Source organism: Bombina bombina, chromosome 11 (assembly GCF_027579735.1).
Source record: "Bombina bombina isolate aBomBom1 chromosome 11, aBomBom1.pri, whole genome shotgun sequence".
NCBI classification, from domain to species: domain Eukaryota; kingdom Metazoa; phylum Chordata; class Amphibia; order Anura; family Bombinatoridae; genus Bombina; species Bombina bombina.
In genome coordinates this window covers 50,148,694-50,173,693 of record NC_069509.1, presented here as the reverse complement: position 1 = coordinate 50,173,693, position 25,000 = coordinate 50,148,694, and the positions used below count along the sequence as shown (strand labels likewise).

General features: G+C 38.3%; 1 protein-coding gene across 2 annotated transcripts in view; it reads left to right on the top strand.

Moving 5' to 3' along the window:
* The window catches only part of CAPN15 (calpain 15), an 81,709-nt gene that overhangs the window by 6,954 nt on the left and 49,755 nt on the right, over positions 1 to 25,000 (top strand). The window contains exons 1-2 of one of the 2 annotated variants that reach the window (XM_053694809.1): positions 12,903 to 13,444; positions 20,493 to 21,639. In XM_053694809.1, the coding sequence (XP_053550784.1) occupies positions 13,287 to 13,444; positions 20,493 to 21,639 (1,305 nt within the window). In that variant the 5' untranslated portion in view covers positions 12,903 to 13,286. Of the gene's footprint in view, positions 1 to 12,902; positions 13,445 to 20,492; positions 21,640 to 25,000 lie in introns of those variants that run through there. The other variant, XM_053694810.1, reaches the window with a different exon arrangement.

Genomic DNA, 25,000 nt, shown 5'->3' with positions numbered 1-25,000 from the left:
TGCTCTTTCTGAATTACAAAAGAAAAAAATTGGGTTCAGTGTCCCTTTAAGGACCAAGGCTATTTTTACATTTTTGCGGTGTTTGTGTTTAGCTGTAATTTTCCTCTTACTCATTTACTGTACCCACACATATTATATACAGTTTTTCTCACCATTAAATGGACTTTCTAAAGATACCATTATTTTCAACATATCTTATAATTTACTATAAAAAATATATAAAATATGATGAAAAAAATGGCAAAAAACACACATTTTCTAACTTTGACCCCCGAAATCTGTTGCACATCTACAACCACCAAAAAACTCCCATGCTAAATAGTTTCTAAATTTTGTCCTGAGTTTAGAAATACCCAATGTTTACATGTTCTTTGTTTTTTTTGCAAGTTATAGGGCAATAAATAAAAGTAGCACTTTACTATTTCCAAACCACTTTTTTTCAAAATTAGCGCTAGTTACATCAGAACACTGATATCTTTCAGGAATCCTTGAATATCCCTTGACATGTGTGTATATATATATTTTTAGAAGACATCCCAAAGTAGTGATCTAGGTCCATTTTTGTATCTTTCATGCCACCATTTCACCGCCAAATGTGATCAAATAACATTGTTTTTCACTTTTTCACAAACTTTAGGTTTCTCACTGAAATTATTTACAAACAGCTTGTGCAGTTATGACACAAATGGTTGTAAATGCTTCTCTGGGATCCCCTTTGTTCAGAAATAGCAGACATATATGGCTTTGGCGTTGCTTTTTGGTAATTACAAGGCCGCTAAATGCCGCTGCGCATCACACGTATATTATTTCTAGCAGTGTAGGGGTTAATTAGGTAGCTTGTAGGGAGCTTGCAGGGTTAATTTTAGATTTAGTGTAGCGATCACACCCTCTGATCCCTCCCAAACAGCTCCCTTCCCTCTCCCACCCCACAATTGTCCCCGCCATCTTAAAGGGATACTAACCCCAATTTTTTTTCTTTCATGATTCAGATAGAGCATGCAATTTTAAGTAACTTTCTAATTTACTCCTATTATTATTAATTTTTCTTTGTTCTCTTGTTATCTTGATTTGAAAAAACATTAATAAAAGGTTAGGAGCCGGCCCATTTTTTAGTTCAGCACCTTGGTAGAGCTGCTGATTGGTTTGCTACATTTAGCCACAAATCAGCAAGTGCTACCCAGGTGCTGAACAAAAAATGGTCCGCTCTAAAGCTTACAGTACTGCTTTTTCTAATCAAGATAACATGAGAACAAAGAAAAATTTATAATAGGAGTAAATTAGAAAGGTGCTTAAAATCTTGTGTTCTATCTGAATCATGAAAGAAAAAAATTGGGTTTAGTATCCCTTTAAGAAAGTCTGCCAGTACTAAAATAAAAGGTATCTTTGATTTTTTTTTATATAATTTTTTTATAGCATATTTACATATTCTGCTGTGTAGGATCCCCCCCCCCAAACAGCTCTCCCCCTCTGCCTTATTGGGGGCCATCTTGGGTACTGGCAGCTGTCCCCACCCCCTGACTAATCATTTTTTTCAACTTGCCTCCCCCCCCCCCCATTTTCCCACTTTTCACAAAAAAATTTCTGTAGTGTAGCGGTTCCCACCCGCCCCCACCCCCCCCCCCCCGTGCACGCGTGCATGCCCGTGCGCGCCTCTGGCTACCCCCGCCCACAATCCTGCCACCCTCTACATCACAGAGCCCATCGATGGCCGCCACGTCAGCTCCCACCCACCAATGATACCGGCCATCGATGTCCGGTGTTGGTTATACAAAACTTGGGATTGGGTAATAAAGGGATTTTCTATCTTTTTAAACAATAACAAATTCTGGAGTAGACTGTCCCTTTCAACCTTTGCAGGAATTAAACACACAGACTTCCTCAGCGAGTGTTGCAAGAGCTACACGCTGTAACGAATTGGAGTGTGTATTTATTCCACTTTAAAATGGATACAATTTTATTATTCTTTTTTTAAATCTTTCTCCATATTCCAACATTACTTTTGCAACTTCACGTGCCTTACGCATTTTCCTTTTTGTTCATTTCTCACTGCGTAACATAGTCACCTAATGTCTCGAAGTGACACCTGTTTCCTGGTAATTGCCTTAAGCACAATGCTTTTGTTTCTTATATAGATACACCTGAAAGTGTACCTTTGCGACATATTCTTCATCAGATACTGTGTGTCATTATGAGGTACTGCAACTTAGAAAACAGGTATTCAACGTCATGCTAGTTTCAGGAAATGTATGCAAATCGGCTTCATTACACACACATTGTATAGTCTCTGGCACATGATAGGTGCATAGGAATGAAATATTATTACGCTGACACTTAGCAAGCGTGTTGTCTGTTGTCGGGAAACTCTGCTAATTAAACTATGACCAGGAAGTATTTACTGTTTGTGCATTAGTATCAGGATATCCTGTAGGATCAACACATTATTAGCAAGGCAGCTGTGCTCTGCACCAAGGTTCGCTGACAGTGCGGTGCAATATGAGCGCAGGCTTTGTAAGATAGGAGGGGATGAGCCACACAGAAGTGTGGAATTGCAGATGGATAGGGCGATAACGCAACTTGTGGTGCACCAGGCATGCGTCTGTCACACTGACTACAGGGGTTGTCACAGGTATTTCTCATTGGGAAAGTAAACACCTTGATATTTTAATATATAATGTTTAGTAAAACATCTTTACAATATACTTTCATTATTTATTTTGCCCCTTTTCATGTAATTTAGTTCAGAAAATTGTGGATTTTCTAATTCCCCAAATTCACCCTGCTGACCTCTCAAAGCCAACCCTGCTACACACCTGTCCCTTTTTGGCTTTTTGCAGATTAGTAAAAGCAGTTTAAATTAAAGGCTAAACTAACAAGGAGTGCCTGATTTTTATTTTTTATTTTTATTTTTGATTTTTTTTTTTAGCATCAGAACATCAGTTTTCACGATACAAAGATCTGTGATTATTTTGAAACATTCTATTTTAGATGGAACAAAACATTCTGTTGCCATGTCTCTTTAAGCTGATTACATATGTGCACAGTGTTTGCCTGCAGTTAAAGGGACATTGTATTCAAAACATTTCTGTCATGCATAAGAGAGAGCAGCATTTGTGTATGTTATAAATATGTGTGTGTGTGTGTTACAAATATGTGTGTGTGTTACAAATATGTGTGTGTGTTACAAATATGTGTGTGTGTTACAAATATGTGTGTGTGTGTTACAAATATGTGTGTGTGTGTGTGTTACAAATATGTGTGTGTGTGTGTGTTACAAATATGTGTGTGTGTGTGTGTTACAAATATGTGTGTGTGTGTGTGTTACAAATATGTGTGTGTGTGTGTTACAAATATGTGTGTGTGTGTGTTACAAATATGTGTGTGTGTGTGTTACAAATATGTGTGTGTGTGTGTTACAAATATGTGTGTGTGTGTGTTACAAATGTGTGTGTGTGTGTTACAAATATGTGTGTGTGTATGTTACAAATATGTGTATGTGTGTATATGTTACAAATATGTGTGTGTGTATGTTACAAATATGTGTATGTGTGTATGTTACAAATATGTGTGTGTGTGTATGTTACAAATATGTGTGTGTGTATGTTACAAATATGCGTGTGTGTGTGTGTTGTGTGTGTATGTTACAAATTTGTGTGTGTTACAAGTGTGTGTGTGTGTTTGTATGTTACAAATATGTGTGTGTGTATGTTACAAATATGTGTGTGTATGTGTATATGTGTGTGTGTTGTGTGTGTGTGTGTGGGGCGGGGGGGGGGGAGTTATTTGAGTAAACTGTGAAAGCTATTTAAATGTGTAATCAAACTAATACCGCAGCATTGGCTTTGTATTTCTTAATAATGCTCTTTGGCTGATGAGGACAGTAAAGTCAACATTAAACTTGTGATTCAGATAGAACATGCAAGTTTAAACAACAAATCTACTTCTATTATCTAGTTTGCTTCATTCTTTAGGTATTCTTTGTTGTAAAGCATAGCTATGTAGGCTCAGGAGCAGCAATGCACTACTGGAAGCTAGCTGCTAATTGGTGGCTGCACATATATGCCTCTTGTGATGTGTTCAGCTAGCTCCCAGTAGTACATTGCTGTTCCTTCAACAAAGGATACCAGGAGAATTTAAAGTGAATTTAAATTTAAATAAGTGCCCGGTTTTTAAAAATACTATTAAAAACAGGGGCACAGTAGGGGGGGAGGGCATCTGCACAGCGATCAGCAACAGTCGCATCCTTTAGAGCTCCTGCTGAGACTCCAACAAACCGCCATTTACAAGAGACATAACACAGTGAAAATCACTTTCTCAACCTTCTGAAACACTCCACTATACAGGGGCTATAAAGAACCACAAAACTAGCTGTATTTTTGAAACGGGAGCCCTGAAACAGATATCTGAGACCTAGGGCAGCGGCCCATCAAAGGCGAAGCTACCGCCCTCGGTAACCCGAGGTACTTAAAGGGACACTGTACCCAAATATTTTCTCTCGTGATTCAGATTGAGCATGACATTTTAAGCAACTTTCTAATTTACTCCTATTATCAAATTTTCTTCTATTATCAAATTTTCTTCATTCTCTTGGTATCTTTATTTGAAATGCAAGAAAGTAAGTTTAGATGCCGGCCCATTTTTGGTGATCAACTTGGGTTGTTCTTGCTGATTGGTGGATAAACTCATCCACCAATAAAAAAGTGCTGTCCAGAGTTCTGAATAAAAAAAAAAAGCTTAGAGTAGAGAGCCTCTTTGAGGCTAACTATACCCATCTATCACAATCAATACTGGGAGACCTCTCATCATGGAAAAACAAGAAGATTTCCTGGTTGGGCAGGATTGTGGTTGTGAAAATGAATATCCTCCCTCGGATCCTATATTACCTTCAGATAATCCCGACCCCATTCCCTGCCCAATACTTATCAAAACTACAGGGACAGCTAGAGGAATATATATGGGGGGGGTACCAGACCTAGGGTCCCTAGGAATACTTTATATCTGCCTAAGGAGAAAGGTGGCTTGGGCATCCCAAACCTTTTACTTTACAAAAAAGCTATTAACCTCCAACATCAGGTAGAATGGTGTACCAACTCTAAAGATAAAAGGTGGGTCCAGATAGGACGGACTATTTTAGGAATGCAAAATGCGGGCTCATTGGGATGGATCTCGAACAAAAACAGACCTAAAGTCATTGGACAGTACCCACTTGTGAGGGAATTTTTCTCACAATGGGATAAAACACTAGTGGAACATCCATATATTTCCACTAACCCCTCACCTCTAACTCCTTTTATCCATAATCCAGGCATCCCATTCTCTAATACTACTCAGATGGCCCTAGACAAGACACAGCTAGATCAGACTATGTTTTACAGGCTACTATCAAATAAAAAACTTAAAGGCCTGGGAGACTTGTCGGAGTCGGGTTTGAATATATCATGTTTTTTTCATAGACAGCTCCAACATTACATACTCACACACAAAAGGGCAGACAGTATATCCAGGCCACCGACTTTGTTGGAATCATTATGCTTGCTAACACACACTCCTGCATACTTAATATCAATTATGTATAGGTTGCTGATACCCCATAAGGACTCTTACACGCCTACCTTTGTTAGACAGTGGAACGGTGAGCTAGACCGTGCCCTCACAGACACAGAATGGCAAAACGTATATCACAATCACGTTAAGGCTTCGGTCTCGGCCAGAACTTTAGAATCTAATTATAAATTCCTATCCCGGTGGTATCTTACACCAGTCAGGATCAAAAAAATATATAAGAGGTCTGATGGTAGGTGTTGGAGGGGTTGCGGAGAGGCTGGCACTATCCTCCATATTTGGTGGACTTGTGAATTGATAACTCCATTCTGGAGTACTATACTGGACATAATAGACTCCAAACTAAACATTACATTACGCAGAAGCCCAGACCTCCTGTTGTTTCACGGGCTGCCTAAACTGACAGAGAAACCAAAAAAATACCTTCTATATATAATGTTAAACAGCGCGAAAGTCCTCATTCCTAAAAAGTGGAAATCAGACAGAATTCCTCAGACCTCTGAATGGGAGTCACAAGTAGACAGACACTTCGATATATGAGATTCATGAATACATGAAAGAAATTTGGAGACCACTGATTAGATGAAACCTGGGCACCCCACTTCCCTTAGCGCTAACATATGGCCTAGTTTCCTCTCCCCCCCTTTTTTTTTTTCTCCCCCCCCCCCTCCCTTCTACTGATGAGAAACCCCCTCCCCTTTTACCCTTTTTTTCCCCACTCTTATCTTTCTCTTTTTCCCTTTTTTCTCTCTCCTTCTCTATCTTTTCTCTTCCTTTGACGAACATCGAGGTTTCCGATGTACGTCATAAGTTAAGTCAACAAAGATATTGAATGTTTACACTCAACCTAGTATTAATATGTTTGTATAATACTGAGTGGATCAGATAACAGATGTCTGCATGTTGTCCATATGCGAGAAATTACTATGCCCTAGATATAAGCGGTACGGACATGAAGCAAATAACTCTGGACAAGTGTGTGTCATTAAGATGTTAATTCCCTTATTTAGTCCAGCATTTTAAAGCTAACAGGAGCATGCGGTATATTGGAAAAATCTCATTTTGTGATACTGACTGCTGTAACTTGTTGACATTCTTGTCTGTGTTAATCTTCAATAAAGCTTCTTAAACAAAAACAAAAAAACAAAACTTAGATGTCGTCTTTTTCAAATAAAGAAAGCAAGAGAACGAAGAAAAATTGATAATAGGAGTAAATTAGAAATTTTTGTTTAAAATTGCATGCTCTATCTGAATCACGAAAGAAAATAATTTGGGTTCAGTGTCCCTTTAACCGCACCGCCTGACACTGACTTCGGCATCAAACCGCAAGCAAAAAGCGCCTCTATGCAGGGAGACGGCTCTTACCTCATCGCACGACCCATCTCATAACGGGAGCACACTAGAGGAACCCAAGGGCTCTCTTGCAAATTATTCAAAGTCAAGCACCACAATAGGCATAACGCAACAGACCAAAGCGCTTCGGGAATTGCAAGACATATCTTCACTATCTGTTACAAGCGGCGGCTGTGCAGGAGTTTGTGGGGGGTTCTCCCCAGATCGCAGCCGAATCACTGCAGCTTACGATCCCTATAAAGACACTTCCGGCAGAGCTGAGGACTTATACTCGCTGCAAGGCAAGTCTCCTTCAATAGATACACATAGAGAGTCAATACACAAATCTGCCCTACGATTCTGCCTCCCCATGACTTATCCCAACAAACTGATTCAAAGAGCATATAACCCTCTACTATTAACCAAGTCATGGGGCTGACTATGCACTAAAATCTTGGTGCCATAGTTACCTCCAAACAATGGGGACATGAATGAGAGTTATTTATTTTATGGGTCTTGTGTGTAAACTTGTTCTAATGTAGTTGGCTAGTCAAATTTTTTTATTTTTAGGAAGGTTTTGTTTTTCTGTTATTGTTCTATATATTATCTCTGTTATATAGCTATACATTTGGGGGGCATATCCACTGCTACAAATGTCACAAGGAAAGTGCAGCCAGTTTGGTTTTAATACAATTCCAATACGCTATCAGAAAGGCGTAGTGTGGAATCTGCCTCTCTCTGACGGCCGAGACCACAGGGAGGATAACTAAGATACATCTTGCACATCTAATTCTCACTAATGCTTATGTATGTAAAAGCTAGGCTATGAAAGCATTCATATATACATGTAATTTGCACTTTTATCTATGCCTCCAGAGCCCTCCAAATACGTTTAACTCTATGTGATACTTCCTTACACTCACAACCTACCCAGCAATAATATCTCTAACTTTTTCCAAAGCCTTTGGTTTGAACAAGAACTCTTCTTCCATTTCTATTTTTACTTGTGGTGTAATATTACCATAGTAAAGTTTAGTTGCGGTCCCTGTTTAACATGTAAGTTACATACCTATTTTTTCCCTTGTTTATCTTTATTAAACTCCCATGCTCAATGTGTGAAACTAATATGCTGGATCCAAGAGTGGATGATATATCTATGATATATAATGGGATAAAAATGAGGGCAACTATATGGAATGTACCAATATGTTAATATAATATGCTTGTACTTTTATTTACGGTATATTTCTCTGTAACCCTAATAACTCAAATGTGTAATTCCTCAATAAAAAAATAAATAAAAACAAAACAAAACAGGGGCACTTTCATTCATTAAACTTTACATTGAAGCCTTTTTTTTAAAAAAAAAACCTTACCTTTTTCTTTAGGAAAATCAGACCGGCGATCCTCCACCCGCAACTCCTCTGTACTTAGCACCGCAATGACGAAACCGGCTTCCTCCAATCATGGCGTGCACCCCAAGGCGTCCAGCTTGTGAGGCCACGCAACGATTGGAGGAATGAAAGTGCCCCTGTTTTTAATAGTATTTAAAAAAAAACGGGAACTTATTCATTCAACTTTACATTCACATTAAGCAAATTTGATAATACAAGTAAATTGGTAAGTTGTTTAAAATGGTATGTTCTAACTGAATCATGGGTTTTATGACTTTATAAGCTGTTATATTGTTAGCAAAATGTTGTATAGTTTGGCAGCCCAGGGACACACCCATTGGAACACATATTGGGTCACAAATTTGGTATTGTTTTTTCTTATATTCATTGCTGGATCTAGTTAGGCACGGATATAAATTAGCTCTTCCATATATCAAACAATCACTGTGTTGCAAGTTTATTGTTCTGGATCCAGCATTATGCTACGCGGTTATCGTTCTGGATCCAGCATTATGTTACACGGTTATCGTTCTGGATCAGGCATTATGTTACACGGTTATCGTTCTGGATCAGGCATTATGTTACACGGTTATCGTTCTGGATCAGGCATTATGTTACGAACTTGCGCACGGTTACTGTTTTGGATCAGGCATTATGTTACGTGGTTATCGTTCTGGATCCTACATTATATACTCCAGCCTTTCTGGGGGATGTAGGAAAAAAAATGTACTTCTCAGATTAAGTTATAGGACAATCTGGCTAAATAACCAATTCAAGCAAATTACTAAGATTTTTTTTTTTCAATACATTTTATGGAGAATTTAGTTGGAAGTTGAAATTAAACTTTTGTGAATCAGAGAGAGTACAATTTTTTTTTTTATTATTTTTAAACTTTTCTTAATTTACTACTTTACTCATATTGAACTCTTTCTTGGTATCTGTTGTTAAATCATAGTTTCTAGTAATTAGAGCATACTGCGGTAGTCTCAGTAGCGTGCCCGTCTTGAGTAATATATGGCAGCACTGTTTGTAACAAGATTATACATATAGTGCACAAGACATGTGCACGCTCCTAAACCTACCTCAGCATGCTCTCATGGGAAGGAGCTAAGATTCAAGAAATGAAATCAAGATAAAGAGGTAAATTTGATTATTTGTTTTTCTGACTTGCACCCTGTATCTGAATCGTGAAATTGTAACTCCTCTTTAACACACAGCCAGTTTTCTTGTAATACATTTGTAAGGAGAATACAGCATTCCAATGGCCCCAGCAATAAAAAGGTTAATGTGTTACCATCTATCTGGGTGGGCCTCTGCTGACCAGCGGTGGCAGAGTTAATTCAGTTATTTAAAGAAGCTGTGGCCCAGTGCTGCTGCTATTTGTAGATAAGCGTGCAGGAAACAGAATGCCACTTGTGTTCTCGCAAGGCAGCGTCTGTACGATTGGGATTTCTCTGGCAGGGGAGCACTGAGGGTTTTCCCAGCGTGATAGAAATATATATGTTTATACCTGTTTGCAGCATTTAAAGAAAACACTATAGATCTTTTAATCTCTAGGGAGCATGCGACAAAGGACATACATACACACATATATATATAGATATATATATATATGTGTGTGTGTGTATATATTTATCTTTAAATGGAAATTAAACATCTTGCTTTTTGTGTAAAATATGTCTTTGTCTCATTCTCCCTAGAGATTATAATATCTATAGTTGTTTTGTATTAAATGCTGCAAACAGGTTGCACTTATGGGGCTCCCTAAGGAGTATTGGGCAAAGCATGTGGTTTACACAAATGTATGAGGGGATTAATGTCCTTTTAAGATTTGTCCTGCTCAGTACACAGACCTCAAGATGTCAGAGTGAGGGGCACTTCCCTGAAGTCCATGTGAATAGTGCTCAGCAAATTCCATAGGCCCCCAAATTGTCTAATGGGCATTGTACTCGCACATACAATAAACGCCTCATAATACAATTATATTAAAATCACATTATTAGTTAAACGTTACACAGCAAATCAGTTACCAGTGGTTAATGTAACTGTGTATATATCTCCCCTATGTACATTTGCTACAAACTAAATGCTTAAAGAGATTGTAAACTTTAATTAATTAAAGCCCAAGATCAAAAAATATTCTTAAAAACAGGGGCACTTTAAATTCATTAAAGGTTACAAAGATGCTTATTTTTTAAAATATTACCTTTGCATTATAGTAAACATAACGCCGATCCTCCGCCCGCAGCTCCTGCTTTCTTTAGCATATGGATGACGAATCCGGCTTCCTTGAATCTTTGCGTGCCTCATGGAGCTGGACGCCAGAGGGGACACGCAACAATTGGTCCTTCCCTGGACCAAGCACTTTCTAATAACGGCTGCTCCTTGTATAGATAAGACTGCTAACTCCAATATACTTCTGTGAAAAAGAATCACAAACAAGGGCGCGTCTTCATGTAACACTGGTGGATTAATACACACTATAGAAACATACTCCCAGCTCACTGATCCAAAGAGCAGGGATTCACCTCCTGATCACTCCTAGCGCTGTGAGCTGGATAATAAAAGCTCAGACTTCCAGATATTGCAAAATGTTAAGAATTTTAATAGTAAAATGCACATAAAAACATAAGGCATAACAAATACTCAATGTCTATTTAAAACGGTTGCGCAACGCGTTTCTCAGCTCTCCTCGCTGTTTCCTCAGGCTTCTGTTTGTGATCTGGAAGCACTGACTTGCGGGATTCACTTCACCGCTTACGAATGCGCAAGTGAATCCCGGCATTGAACAGATCATGACAGAGATGTACATCACAGGTATCGGCACACAATTTTGGGTCTTATACAGCTTGATCCCCATTAATAAAGGGGTCATTCATCTGACAAATAATTTTTACACTCTAGGGGTCATGATTGATAAGTCAGAGGAACGGTTTTATTTGTATGTATACACTACAGTCAATAAGTGGTTAATTTGTTGCAAATGCTGAATAGTTTCTCGCTATTGTTCAAAAAGAGACTAAGTTGTAAAGTTCAGATCCTAATAACTAAACATGTGATATGTCAAATGAAAGGTTAGAGACAATCAATGTAACACACCTGTATTAGGGGGTGTGGCTCCAGAATGTATTTTTTGATTGTATATCCATACATTTAAAAGTCAGTACTTCCAGATCACAAACGGAAGCCTGAGGAAACGGCGAGGGGAGCTGAGTAACGCGTTGCGCAACTGTTTTCAATATACATTGGGTATATGCTATGCCCTATGTTTTTATGTGCATTTTACTATTTAGAATTCTTAACTTTTTGAGACTTCTGGAAGTCTGAGCTTTTATTATCCAGCTCACAGCACTAGGAGCGATCAAGAGGTGAATCCCTGCTCTTCAGTTCCCAGAACGCCCCACTTGGCACAATTGGGCGCTGCCATACCTGTGAGTATGTTTCTATAGTGTGTATTAATCCTATAGACCACCAGTGTTACACAAACAGGCGCCCTTGTTTGTGATTCTTTTTCACAGAAGTATATTGGAGTTCATATTACACACATGTTTTAATAAACTTTGCAAATGTATTAAAAATACTTTGAATCCATTTATTGACATAGGTATTTGAAATATAGTCCCTTATAGACATTTCTTCAATTATGTGCTCACTGTTTTTATGGCACTTTAATATCTAGTGGTCTATGCTGGGGCATTGCCACCCTCTCGTTGTGTTGGCACTGCCCAGATCCAAAGTCCCATTTCTACAATTGTAACCTTTACAGTGCATGAACGGCCTATAATCGGCACTACAGAATATGTTGGGGCTTTACAAATAATAATAGAACTAGGCAAATCCTCAAGGCCAGGAACGGAAGCCATGACTTCTGGCTTCTTAAAGGGATATGAAATCAATTTTTTTTTCTTTCATGATTCAAATAGAGCATGACATTTTGAACAACATTCTAATTTACTTGTATTATCAAATTTTCTTCATTCTCTTGGTATCTTTTGTTGAACGAATGTTTTCCATTTACAAGAGCACTAGAGTGCAGCACTATTTCCTGCCACGCTCCAGACACCTACATAGCCAGCTCTTCAACAAAGAATATAATTGGAACAAAGCAAATTTGTTTTGATAATAGAAGTAAATTATAAACTTTTTTTTTAAACGGTAATCTCTACCTGAATCACCCACAAAAAAATTGTGTTTCATCTCTCTCTTCTTTTGGTTATTCTTAATATATCAACACTCTTGTCTGGATCCTAAGTGTTTGTGCTGGCTCCTAATTTTGAAATGAAATTTGTCAAGCAACGTCATAAGCATTTGCTGCCGTTGGCAGTGAAATGGTTAAGCAGATCATTATTTTTGTTGTTGTTAAAGGGAATCTCGTTGCCGGTATGTGTGTGTCTAATACGGCTGGTATGTCACCTACATTTAACTCTAGCCTTGTGTGTAATTGGCAGGAATGCTTGCTGAATGGGGAGCCGGCTATACACAGTGTTTGTACAGAGCGGTGTGTGATGCCATTTGTAGCACTCATGTCATTACGTGTGAATGCTGTGTGACAAGTTTTGTTTTGTCACCTTGCGGTGTGATTCCTTATTGCTGTCATTCTCGCTGTGTCTTCTTGTAGTGACGGACAACTTCTGCAGTAGCTGCATTTAAATTTGCTCTTATTTCTTCTAATTTTGTATTTTCTACTTTTCCTACTTGTCCCTTTCTCCCTTCTGTTTCCTGACTTTCGTTGTCTGTCCTGTTCTCTTCCAGCTTTATTAAAATGCTTATCCTGTCTCTCTAATCTATCCCCCTCCTTCCCTTGTCTTTCTGTCCCTCCCTCTGCCAATCCCTCCCTCTCTGTCCCATAACAGCTGCCCCTCATTCCTTATCAGGCTTCAGTTCTCTTTCCTCTCTGTCCTTATCTTTCCCTCTCATGCCCTTCTCACTGGGCACTACCAGCGTGGCTGCCCCCGGTCTATCTCAGGATACGTTGTGTGAAAGGGCTTGACTGTTAAACACATGGGTAGCTCTGCATCTTCCCTGGCAACATTGGCAGAATCAAGCCATGGATTCGCAGGTACTGCATACCCTGGGCACTGCGTGCAGGGCTGGAACCGGAGTGGGGCTTGTGGGTATTTATGGCAGGGCACGGTCGTCCCTGAATACAGATCACACAGGTAAGAGGCCTGCATGTAATGCTTGCTTGCTTTCTGCGTCTGTACTTGCTGTGTGGTAGTGTTGGCATTAATGATCGCTAATGATTTAGCTGTGATTGGGTAATTGTTTTCATGTTTGAGTATATACCAGTCTGCTTACTACTAACAGGGCAGCTTGGCTCTGACACACATACATATGATTATAAAGGTGATAGCTATTAACACAGATGAACTTTTTAAATGTTACTGTGTTCTGCCCGCACCCTCTTTCTCAGTGATTACTAGAACAGCAGCCTAGAGCCTGGCACACCTTCTGGTCAATTAAATCTGATCGTTATATGTTGCTTTAAAGGGGCAATAGACACTTTGAGATCATATAAAATATTTCATTATGTGTAGTAAAAAAACAACTTTGCTATATACTTTTATTATTTATTTTGCTCCCTTTTTGTGTAATTTGTAGATTTTCTAATTCCCCTGAGTTTATATAAAGTAATGGGCACCGCCTTGTTGTAAATTAGGTATCTTAAATTTAAAATCTTGTTCTTATCTCATATTTCCTGCTAAGACCAATTACAGATATAAATGAGCTGATAAAGTAACTATCTCCCGCGGTTTAAAGTCCCATCAGTATTTCCATATTCTGCTGAGCCTTTGTATGCACTTTAGTCACTATTATATATCTGTCCCTAAATGTCCCTAGAACACATTAGATAAGGGACACCTAGCTTTCAACATGGTGGCGCCCATTTTTGTATTGAAAGTAAATTGTTACACTTAATTCTTCCTTATTTTAACAACTAATATATTTTTTTAAATTAAACCTACATATTCTCAGGTTTATCTATGCTTGAATACATCATTACATCTAGCGCATATTTAGAGTTTAATGTACCTTTTAATAGAAGGTTTTTTGAGCATGCAAAATTTGCACTAATATTTGGGCCGACTAAAGGGTTAACAGAGTCCGTGTTATTAAGTGCAACTCTCAGCAATACTGACAAACATGTTTCAACAGAATCTTTTTTTTTTTCTTTCTTTTAAGCCGTCACTATTAGATATCAGTCTTGTGATCAAGCTTGTATTTACATTGTTACTTGGTTTAGCTGCCGTCCTTAAAGGGACATGAAATCCAAAATGTTTCTTTCATGATTCAGATAGAGAATACAACTTTAAACAACATTCCAATTTAATTCTATCATCTAATTTGCTTCTTTCTTTAGATATCCTTTGTTGAAGAAATTTCAATGCACATGGGCAAGCCAATCACGAGGCATCTATGTGCAGCCACTAATCAGCAGCTTCTGAGCATATTTAGATATGCTTTTCAACAAAGGATATCAAGAGATTGAAGCAAATTTAGATAATAGAAGCAAATTGAAAGTTGTTTAAAATTGCATAATCTTTCTAACTCACGAAAGTAAAAATTTTGGCTTTCAATAGGTATGTGTAAATCCCAGGTGTCAACTCAAGTTCAAACCATAGTAGTAGTAATTATTATAAATATTATTATTATTATTATTACATTTCCCAGGGCTGAATACAGACCACAAACACACCATATAGCTGTTAGAATTAAATATAGAAATCTATACAGGAGGAGGACTCTGGTTCAGTGAATTTATGCTCTAGAGAACCCTAATGATATGAGCTCCCAGCCATGTGATTTTTTTTTTTAAAATTTAAATAATTGCTTAAAGGGACATCAAAAGTAAAAAATAAGGCGATAGTATACAGTAAAATTGTCTTTCCTTTAATTTGTTTACAATTATGCATTTTACCTGCTGGAGTGTTTACATTTTTTTAACCCTTTAAGGACACAGCTTTCTGTTTGTTCAATTGTTTTATGACGGAAAAATTCCGTCATATGTCCTTAAGAGGTTAAATAAATAACTCATTTACCTTTATTTTAACATTTGAAATAGCTGTTTTTGCCTGTTGCATCCCTGCCTATACTGATAGGGGCACATCATTTGGTAGCCCAGAAATGTACAATATATTAAATATTTGAGTGAAAACGCTAAAAAAAAAATATATTATCCATAACAGAGCACAATTTAAACCTGTTTATTCTGCCTGCTATGATTGATGGATCATATGATTGTTATGAGCTTGTTATTTTGATTTAAAACTAAAAGGAAGTGCATGATTAGTCTTTGGGACCAAATGCGAAAAGAAAAACAGAGTTTTTCTCTCCAAACAGAAACATCCACTGTACAAAAAAACAAACAAACCCTGCAATACTTATTATAATATTATTCTATTGGATGAAAGAAAAAAGTATTAATTCTCCCATTAATAATTAGTAGAAACAAAATTAGGTGCTCTATATGTTGGCCTTTTAAAGTATTTATAATCACTAATTAGAATTTTGAACATATCCCGGAACATTAGTCGGTCTATTATTAGTTTCCTGTCTTTGTCAGCCTAATGAAAATGTGTATAGATCAATGACTGATGTACATAAATTTTTTTTTTTTTAATTAAGCAGTAGAAAAATTGAGGGTACGCTGTCCCTTTAAGTATTGGCTGTAGGTAAAACAGCCAGCAGAAAAATAAATGACACTCCCAGTGGGAGGTAGGAGAGATGAGTAATAAAATGTTTATTTTAAATTGTTCTCTTTAAGGGCCGGATTCTAAAAAGCTCTCTGGGCCCATGAGATTCTATAAGAATGCTCACCAGTCCTATTTCCCTGGTGGATTTATGGAAAAAAAAAAGCCACTTATTTACCCTGAAAAGAGGGTGTCTCGCTAAGGGGCTAATACACTGCATGGAAAGGCAATGCCGACATTACATAAGTGCACAATGAAAATCATAATTTAGAAACCATTCAAAACGAATAATTGAACCATTCACACTCAAATACTCAGGAAAAAATTGTATTGTTAAGGTGCATAAAAAATCGGAATTTGATTTGTATTAGGCGGTATATTTACTTTTTAAACATATGCCGGAGTCTTGCTCTGTACTTTATCCTGCATTGCAAGCTTTTACGTAACAGAGAGCTCTCATGATTTCCACGCGGCACATCTTGCCACTCCCAGGCACCCCCCCCCCTTCTGCGAATGTCGGTGTGGAAAACCACGTCCAGACTGGCAAATTTTATAGTATCGGCTGCTAATTATTGGGCTTTGGTATACAGGCTGAGAAAAAATATAAGGAAGTGTTTGTGTGTACAATATGGGATACAATAAGGAAAACTGATTTTCCTGCAAGCACAGCCCATTTGAATGGGATGTGGTACCAACCCCCCCAATTATTTAATATACAAAAATAAACATAAATGAGCAATTTCCATACATTTTATGCTCTCCAGCTGGTATACCAAGTCATCACAAACACATTAAGGGGAAATCTATTTTACAGTATACTGGCCCTTAATTCAAAACCAATTTAATTCTAACTGCAAATCATTGCTAAACCTGAACAATTTTTAAGTAAGCTGTCAAATTTTAAAGGGACAGGGATTTTTTTTCTTATTTCATTATTCAGATAGCGTATACAATTTTAAACCATTATTTTTCCAATATACTTCCATTATCTACTTTGCTTCGTTCTCTTGATATCCTTTATTGAAAAGGATCAGGAGCTAGATGCTGATTGGTGACTGCATATATGTGCCTCTTGTCATTGGCTTACCAATGTGTTCAGCTAGCTCCCGGTAGTGCATTGCTGCTCCTTCAATAAAGAATAAAAAGAGAATGAAGCAAAACTGATAATAGGAGTAAATTGGAATATTGTGTAAAATGTATGCTCTGAATCATAAAAGAAAAACTGTTGGGATTCATGTCTCTCTTTGTTATCCAGTTTATAATGGGGACTTAAAGGGACAGTTAAGTCAAAATGAAACTTTCATGATTCAGATAGAGCACACAATTTTAAAGAAGTTTCCAATTCACTTTCATTATCTAAATGTGCACAATATTTTTATATGCACACTTTCTGTGGCACCAGATCCTACTGAGTCACAGGGGATATGTATTGGCATTATGTGATTGGCTGGTGGCTGTCACATGATGCATTAGGAAGCAAAATGTAACAAAATTTGACACTTGTCAGAAACCAATCCAACTGATTGTGCATTGTCTGTTTATTATGCATTTATTGATTATGCTATTCTACATTGTTTAGTGGCCCTTTAACGTAGCGTAGCCTTATTATATATTTGTGTGTATAATCCACAGAGATCTGCTTATCTTGAGCTGTAAATTTGCTTGCGTTAGGGGAAAGTTCTTCTTAGCCAGATGCCCCGAAAGTGCAGCCGTTCCAAAACACCAAGTACACAAATGGCAGCAATGTGACCTTTTAAATATCCAGTCCCTATGGCTGCAGTGTACAATAGCAGACGCATGTATAAGTGTCAGATCTTAGGTTGCTGCAGCCAACGCAGACACCACTAAAGTTAACCTCACATTGGCTTTCATGTACTGCAGACCTCACGGGCATCTTAGGGGCAATGGGAGACTACTGCACTTTATATGGAAGCAGGGCTGACGCTGGTCACATGAACCATTTGATCAGTAATCGGCCATGAACTGAAACTTGCTGGCAGCTCCACGAGGAAGCTGAATTTTATTAGGGTTCAGATTACAGGAGGGTGAGAGATAACATCAGCTTCAAAATAAGGACAAGTAGTCTTTTATGTTAGATTACTAATAAATTAGAGCATTTTATGTGTCGTCTGCATTCATGTGATGGCTCTTAGCTGGTCCTCGTAGTTAAAGTACCACTAAATGCAAAAGAATTGCATAATTAATAAGTACATAATAACAAGACAATGCAATAACACTTACTCTGAATTTCAAATAAGCAGTAGAATTGTATTCTGACAAATTTTATTTTTCTCTCTCCCATTTTCCGGCCCCTGTACCATGTGACAGACATTAGCCAATCACAGACTAGTCTAAGTATACTCTGTGAGCTTGTGCACATTATCAGTAGGATCTTGATCCCCAGCAAGTGTAACTATAAAAAGACACTGCAAAATTTGAGAATGGAAGTAAATTGGAAATTGTCTTAAAACTGCTTTTATCTGTATCATAAAAGTTTATTTTGACTTGAGTGTCCCTTTAATAGTCACTTGAAAACCAAATTCTGCAATGCATCAGAAATCCATTTATTTCTATGTATTGTACTAATGTGATGCAATGCACTATTGTGGTATAAAGAGAAAATGCTCTTTATTAGAATCACATTCTGGATTTCAAAAAAAAAAAATTGATAATAGTAGTGATATTGGAAAGAGTCTTAAAACTGCTGCTCTTTCTGAATCATGAGTTTATTTTGACTTAAGTGTCCCTTTAACACACTTCTGTTGTAGATTATGCAGACTATGCCCTTTCACATATATGTATCTCAACTGTAGTATAAAACCTCTGAAAGGGGCATTATCCCTGCATTTAGATGACTGCAGTTGTACCTGTGCGTTTGTCATATCTGTAGGGAGAGGTACTGTATATAATGTCTCTGCTTATATACATTTAACAAGACGGTACAGATACACAGCTGTTCTTGTAAGGTTGCTGATGATGTATTTTTATCCAAAATTAATTCAATTTTCCAGCTCAAGGTCTGCACCATAAATCACCTGTTAAATAGCTTGTATGTCATTCTAATGTCTCCTAGAATTCTTTACTTTAAAGGGGTAGTGCACTGTAAAAATGTCCCCCTTTAATTTGTTTCCAGTTACACATTTTATTTGCTGGAGTTTATTAAACTGTTTACAAATAGCTCCTTTATCTTTATTATAGTCTTTTGAAATGAATTACTGCTTTTGTCTTTGGTATCCCCACCTATACTGAAAATTTTAATACTTAAGTATTGGCTATAGAAAACATAAGCAGAAGAAATGATATTCCCAGTGTTGGGTAAGAGAGATACCATGCTAATTTTCAGTTTTTCTCTTACTGTTGGGATTTGGTATGTAGAGATAAGGAAAGGAAGCATTTGTTGGGATAGAATGTGATGAAATAAGGAGATCTGATTTCCCTGCAAGCTCAGTTCATTTTAATGGGTTGTGATTTCAAAGATCAAATTCAGCTATTTTGTATACAAAATTAAACCTAAAGGAACATTTTCTCTTACATTTTATACTCTGATGCTGGTATAACCATTTTACAGTTTACTGTCCCTTTAAGGAATATAAATGGCAGAAGTAAAAACTTTATTAACTTGCATACGCAGCATTTCTGGCTATGTGGAGCAGGTTTGCATAAGAGAGCCTGCGGACACGCATTTAGGTACCTTGGAAGTGGAAAAATCAATCAGCCTTGCTTGTTTTGGGTGATTAACATTCCCGGCTCTAGTGTGATTGGTTGAGCTGGAGCAGGTGACAGTTATTTACTTGATCACTATATAACTGCAGTGTTGAGAACAATGTTATACATATAGTGCCAGAACACTTGTGCGCTCCTGAGCCCACATAGCTTTACTCTTCAACAGAGGACACCAAGAGAACAAAGTCAATTTGATAATAGAAGTAAATTTTAAAAGTTGTTTTAGAACTCTATCTGAATCATGAAAGTTTATTTTTTTTACTTTCCCTTTAATTCAGGGGTACCCAGCCTTTTTTTGTTTTTGTATGGGGGGCTTTACACAGAGATTGGGATTGCCTGGGGGGCACATTACATTATACTGACACTTGTGCTAAAGATAAGGGAATTCATTACTATTAATTACTTTAACTGTATATGCTACTCAGATTTACAGCAGTGAGTACAAACGCACCTGTTTACCTTATCAGACGTGTGGGACAGCTTTTTTTAATAACAAATTACTGTCTATTTTCTGCTCAGCGGTACTGAAAGCTCAGAAGTGTCCTGAGGGCTGTGGTTTGTGCTGCGCTGCTTTTTTCTGTTTTGTTCTTCAGCTCCACCCTCCCCACTGATTCATTCTTCCTTCTCCCCTTTTTGCTGCTCCTTTCTCAACAGTCATTGACTGTTCTCTGAGTGCTACTTTCTATTTGTTCTTTTTTTTTTCTTCCATTGTCATTAACATTATTTTTAATGCCTCCCTCTTGGGTCACAGCTATGCTTACGACTCATCTCTTTTTTTTTTTTGTCTCTGCAGACTTCTGGACCCCATGGCTGACACCTCCTTGTGTAGGCAGTGGTCGTGCTGTCGCTGCACTTTCCTGAATCCCGCTGGACAGCAGCATTGCACCATTTGTGAAGCTCCCCGTCTCCCACCAGATCTCAACCACATCCTACAGCTCAGCTCGGCGGAGCAGCGCTGGTCCTGCAGCCGTTGTACCTTCTCCAACCTCACGCCCTCAAATCCTTCCCCACCGACGACTGGCTGCCAGCTCTGTGGCTTCTTGCCACCTGCTCCCATCTCGAACGGAATTCTTCGACCGCCCCGGGATGAAACGGTTTCACCTACCCAAGAACCGGAGTCTGGGGTAGCTACTGTTATCCCTCCATCTTTGGAATCGCTGGGCTGGAGCTGCCCTCGTTGTACCCTTCATAACACTGCAGTCTCCACTTCCTGTTCAGCATGTGGGGGGCCACGGAAACTGTCTCTCCCCAAAATCCCACCAGAAGCTCTGGTTGTCCCAGAGATTGTTCCTCCTCCAGCTGCTTTCCAGGGCTCAGAGGAGTCGGCCACTACTGTTCCCCGAGAACCAGACTTATCCCGGCCTCTCCCAGCACTCCCACTCTCTCCTGGACCACATAATGTGCCTGTCCCCAGGAGCAGGAGAGAAGTGGCACCCGATAACCCAATCTCACCACCTCCTCCTGCACCCAGCCTTGTCACAAAGCGCTTAAGTGTTTTGGAAGAGGAGATGCCTATGGCTGAACCCACTCCTACCTCTGCAGAATCTACCAGTTCAGAGTCATTTTGGATTTGTGTATCGTGCACTCTACGCAACTTGGGAATTGCAAGCAAATGCAGGGTGTGTGGTGCAGTGCGAGTAAGTGCAAGCGGAAGTAGCGGAAGTGGGGTAGAGGCACTCCCATCACCCTCTAATATCATAGGACCACCAGTCCCAGCTGCCCGCAGAGCAGAGTGGGCCTGTCCAGCATGCACTTTGCTAAATGAAGCGGGAGCTACACATTGCGCAGCTTGCCACACACCCAAACGCTACCTTAAGCAGCATCGCACAAAAGCAAGGATGCTTCGACGTAGAGAAAGCATGAGAGTCGAGACACGGAGACAAACAGATGAAGGAGAGGCCAAGGAACTGTTGGAAAATATAGTCCGTTTCTGCCAGGAGGTGAGCAATTATATATTTGTTATACTTCTGTTAACCTGCTTTGTGTTTCAGGATTCTAGAATTTTGGACCTGCATGCTCTCCTCTCTGCACCCCACACTTTACTCATGCTTATATTGTTGGTGCCTGCCCTTAGTACAATATTATTCCTTACATTTATTTACTGAACCAACGGTTCAGTAAAAAAATATTAAAGGGACATTACATTCATAATTGATTTTCTCTTAAAATGCTTAATTGCAGTGACTTAACAATTATTTTGACAAAAATGTAAATTAATTTACCAATAAAAATATTTCTCACTTCTTGAAATGTGCATGGATGCATATGTAGTACCATTAGCAAAAATGCTTCTAGTAAACGTCACTGCTGGCTGTATGAGAAGGTAGCGTATGAAACTGGTACACAGCCCCTGACAGGATATGTGCGTATGCACAGGGCCGCCACTAGAAATTGTGGGGCCCCTGACTTAACCATTGATCAGCCCCCCCCCCCTCCCCCTTTGACATGTGTAATTTTTGACCAAGTGACTAAAATGTATATGCACTTTATTCTTAAGTGTAGTCAAACTTGAAAATGTTGTAAAGGTAGTAACACACAAATACAGAAATACTCAGACACACTCGTACACTGAAACACACACTCACACATAAGGATTCACATATAGACATTATAATAGAGGGGTAGGGAGGAGCGCCCGAAACAAAGTACACTACAAGAAGAAAGTGTGACGGAGAGTAAACGCTTGTGATAAATCACACACCTACAAATCAAAAAAACTGTTATTTATACACAAAATACAAATGTTTAGATGTAAAAAACAAGAAAAGGGTGTATATCTATGAAGGATCAATAAGTATTACTTTATAGGGTCTCTCTAAGGTATCTCTTAGAGTAGATATACCCCAATAGTGGGTAGAAGTAACCAACGTGTGGTGATTTTGAAAATCTAATTGAAACAGTTGAAGGATACTGTATAGTGAATTGCTAGTAAACAATTAAGTGAAGCAAATTGTGTAAAGAATGTGGTGGGACAAAAAACAGAAGTGGAACTAATGTGAAGCAAAAAATAAAAGCGAATGAGAGACAAATACTGGAACAAATAATAAAGAGACAAATTACCGTGTTTGTGAATATGCGTATGTTTCTACTAATCTAAATGAAACCGTGTATCAAATAGGATGCGAAAGTGAGGCAAATACTAAAACAAAAATTACAAGGGAAAAGGATTTGTCTTATTTACATGTATTGTGAATGTGTGTACGCTTCCACTATTATAAAGTGAAACAGTGTACTAGATATGAAGCAGATACTGGAACAAATAATACAAGGAAACAAATTACTGTGTTTGTAAATGTGTGTACGCTTCCACTATTATGAAGTGAAACAGTGTATCCAATCACTAAGTGTAAGGAAAAGGAAAATTGGTAGCTATTATAAAGTGAAACATGGAATCATAACTTTGGTGAAATGCTCCCATAAACAAAGTTATATGTAAAAAAGGGGGGGCAAAATAAAAATATTGCAAGTGAAATGAACAAAAATTAACAATGAACTCTGAGGGCGAGACAAACAAATATTATATACATATTAAAATAACATTTAATATAAATCAGACATGTGAAGCAGCAGATAAACAATTTTAGGCAACAGGTAGACAAAAAGAAAAAAAGGAAAATGTCCGTGGGACAACAAAGACAGAATTGGCCAATCTGAAAACGTTAAAAAGGAACGTCCCAGTAAATCAGTAGAAAAATATATTGGGAAAAAAAGAGCATTAAAAAAGTTATTGAAAAAGTCTTTAACTCTCCAAATGAATGGTCCGGTATTGGAAACAAAACCAAGTGAAGGAGACAATGTGAAATCCGATGCCGACACGAAGAAGCAGAATGCCGACACAGAGGAGATCCCAGTGGAGATCCTAGTAAAGAAAAACCTGTGGGGAAAAGAAAAAAAACTTTTGCACAAGCCATCTATCAAAAAAACTCTAAAAGAAATGCGCTCACCGTTAACAAATTGATATCTCGGGCTGGTATGTCGGATAGGGGCAAAGGTCAACGCATTTCACCCTACGAGGCCTTTATCAAGACTTGATAAAGACCTCGTTGGCTGAAACACATTGACCTTTGCCCCTATCCGACACACCAGCCCGAGATATACTCTCCTTCACACTTTCTTCTTGTAGTGTACTTAAGCCCATGTTTCGGGCGCTCCTCCCTACCCCTCTATTATTATATCTCTCTGTACAATTTTGTTAGGCAATTGTTTAATTCATTGAGAGTGAGCCTGTACTATAATATAGTGTACTACCTACACTATATTATAGTCTTTGGCGATGTTCCCCTATTACTATATTGTGATTCACATATAGACACTCTAGCAGACACTCAAATAAACACACAAACACACTCAGACACAGACACCCAAACAGACACTCAGCACTTGTTTACATTGACCTGACAAGTAATGAGGTAGACTACAATTTTGTCAAAAAAGATTTACAAAACAAAATATGGAGTTCTGATTATCTTTTTTGTCAAGGAAGATGCCAACTAAATGATGACAACAGCATGCAGTGGCTGAAAGGAAGGGTCCTGAACTGCCTAATCAATAATTGAAAGGTTAAATGGTGGATTGGTGACTTCCCGGAAAGGTCTCATTAGTCTCAAAGTCTGTAGAAAGATGTGAATAATCAGTAGTAAGGTCAAAATGTCTTAAAAAGGAACAGACAATTGAGACACACAAACTCAAACACAAACTTGCACATACACCCAGGGAAACACAGACAGAGACGGCTTCAGAAAAAACACACACACACACACACAGAGAGACACCCACAAGAAACACACAAAGACATACACACAGAGACACCCACAGAAAATGCACAGACTTACACACCCTCACAGACACCCACAGAAAACATACAAACGCAGACACCCTCACTGAGAAAATCCACAAAAAACACAGACATACATACACACACCCACCCTCACAGAGACATCCAGAGAAAACACACAAAGACATACACACCCACACTCACAGAGGCATCCAGAGAAAATACACAAAGACATACATACACACACCCTCACAGAGACACCCATAGAAAAAGCACAAAGACATCCGCACAGACATACACAGCCACCCTCACAGAGAGACCCACAGAAAAAAAATACATACACACTCATAGAGACACAAACAAAAGCACAAAGACATAAACACAGATACCCACAGAAACACTCACAGGAGGTAACATTTCTGCACATTGCATCCCCTAAATCAACAGTGTGTGACATGCATGATAAAAAAAATTGCAGAATTTAAGAGATCACTTTTTAAAGAATCATATTTGTAAATGTGCAAACA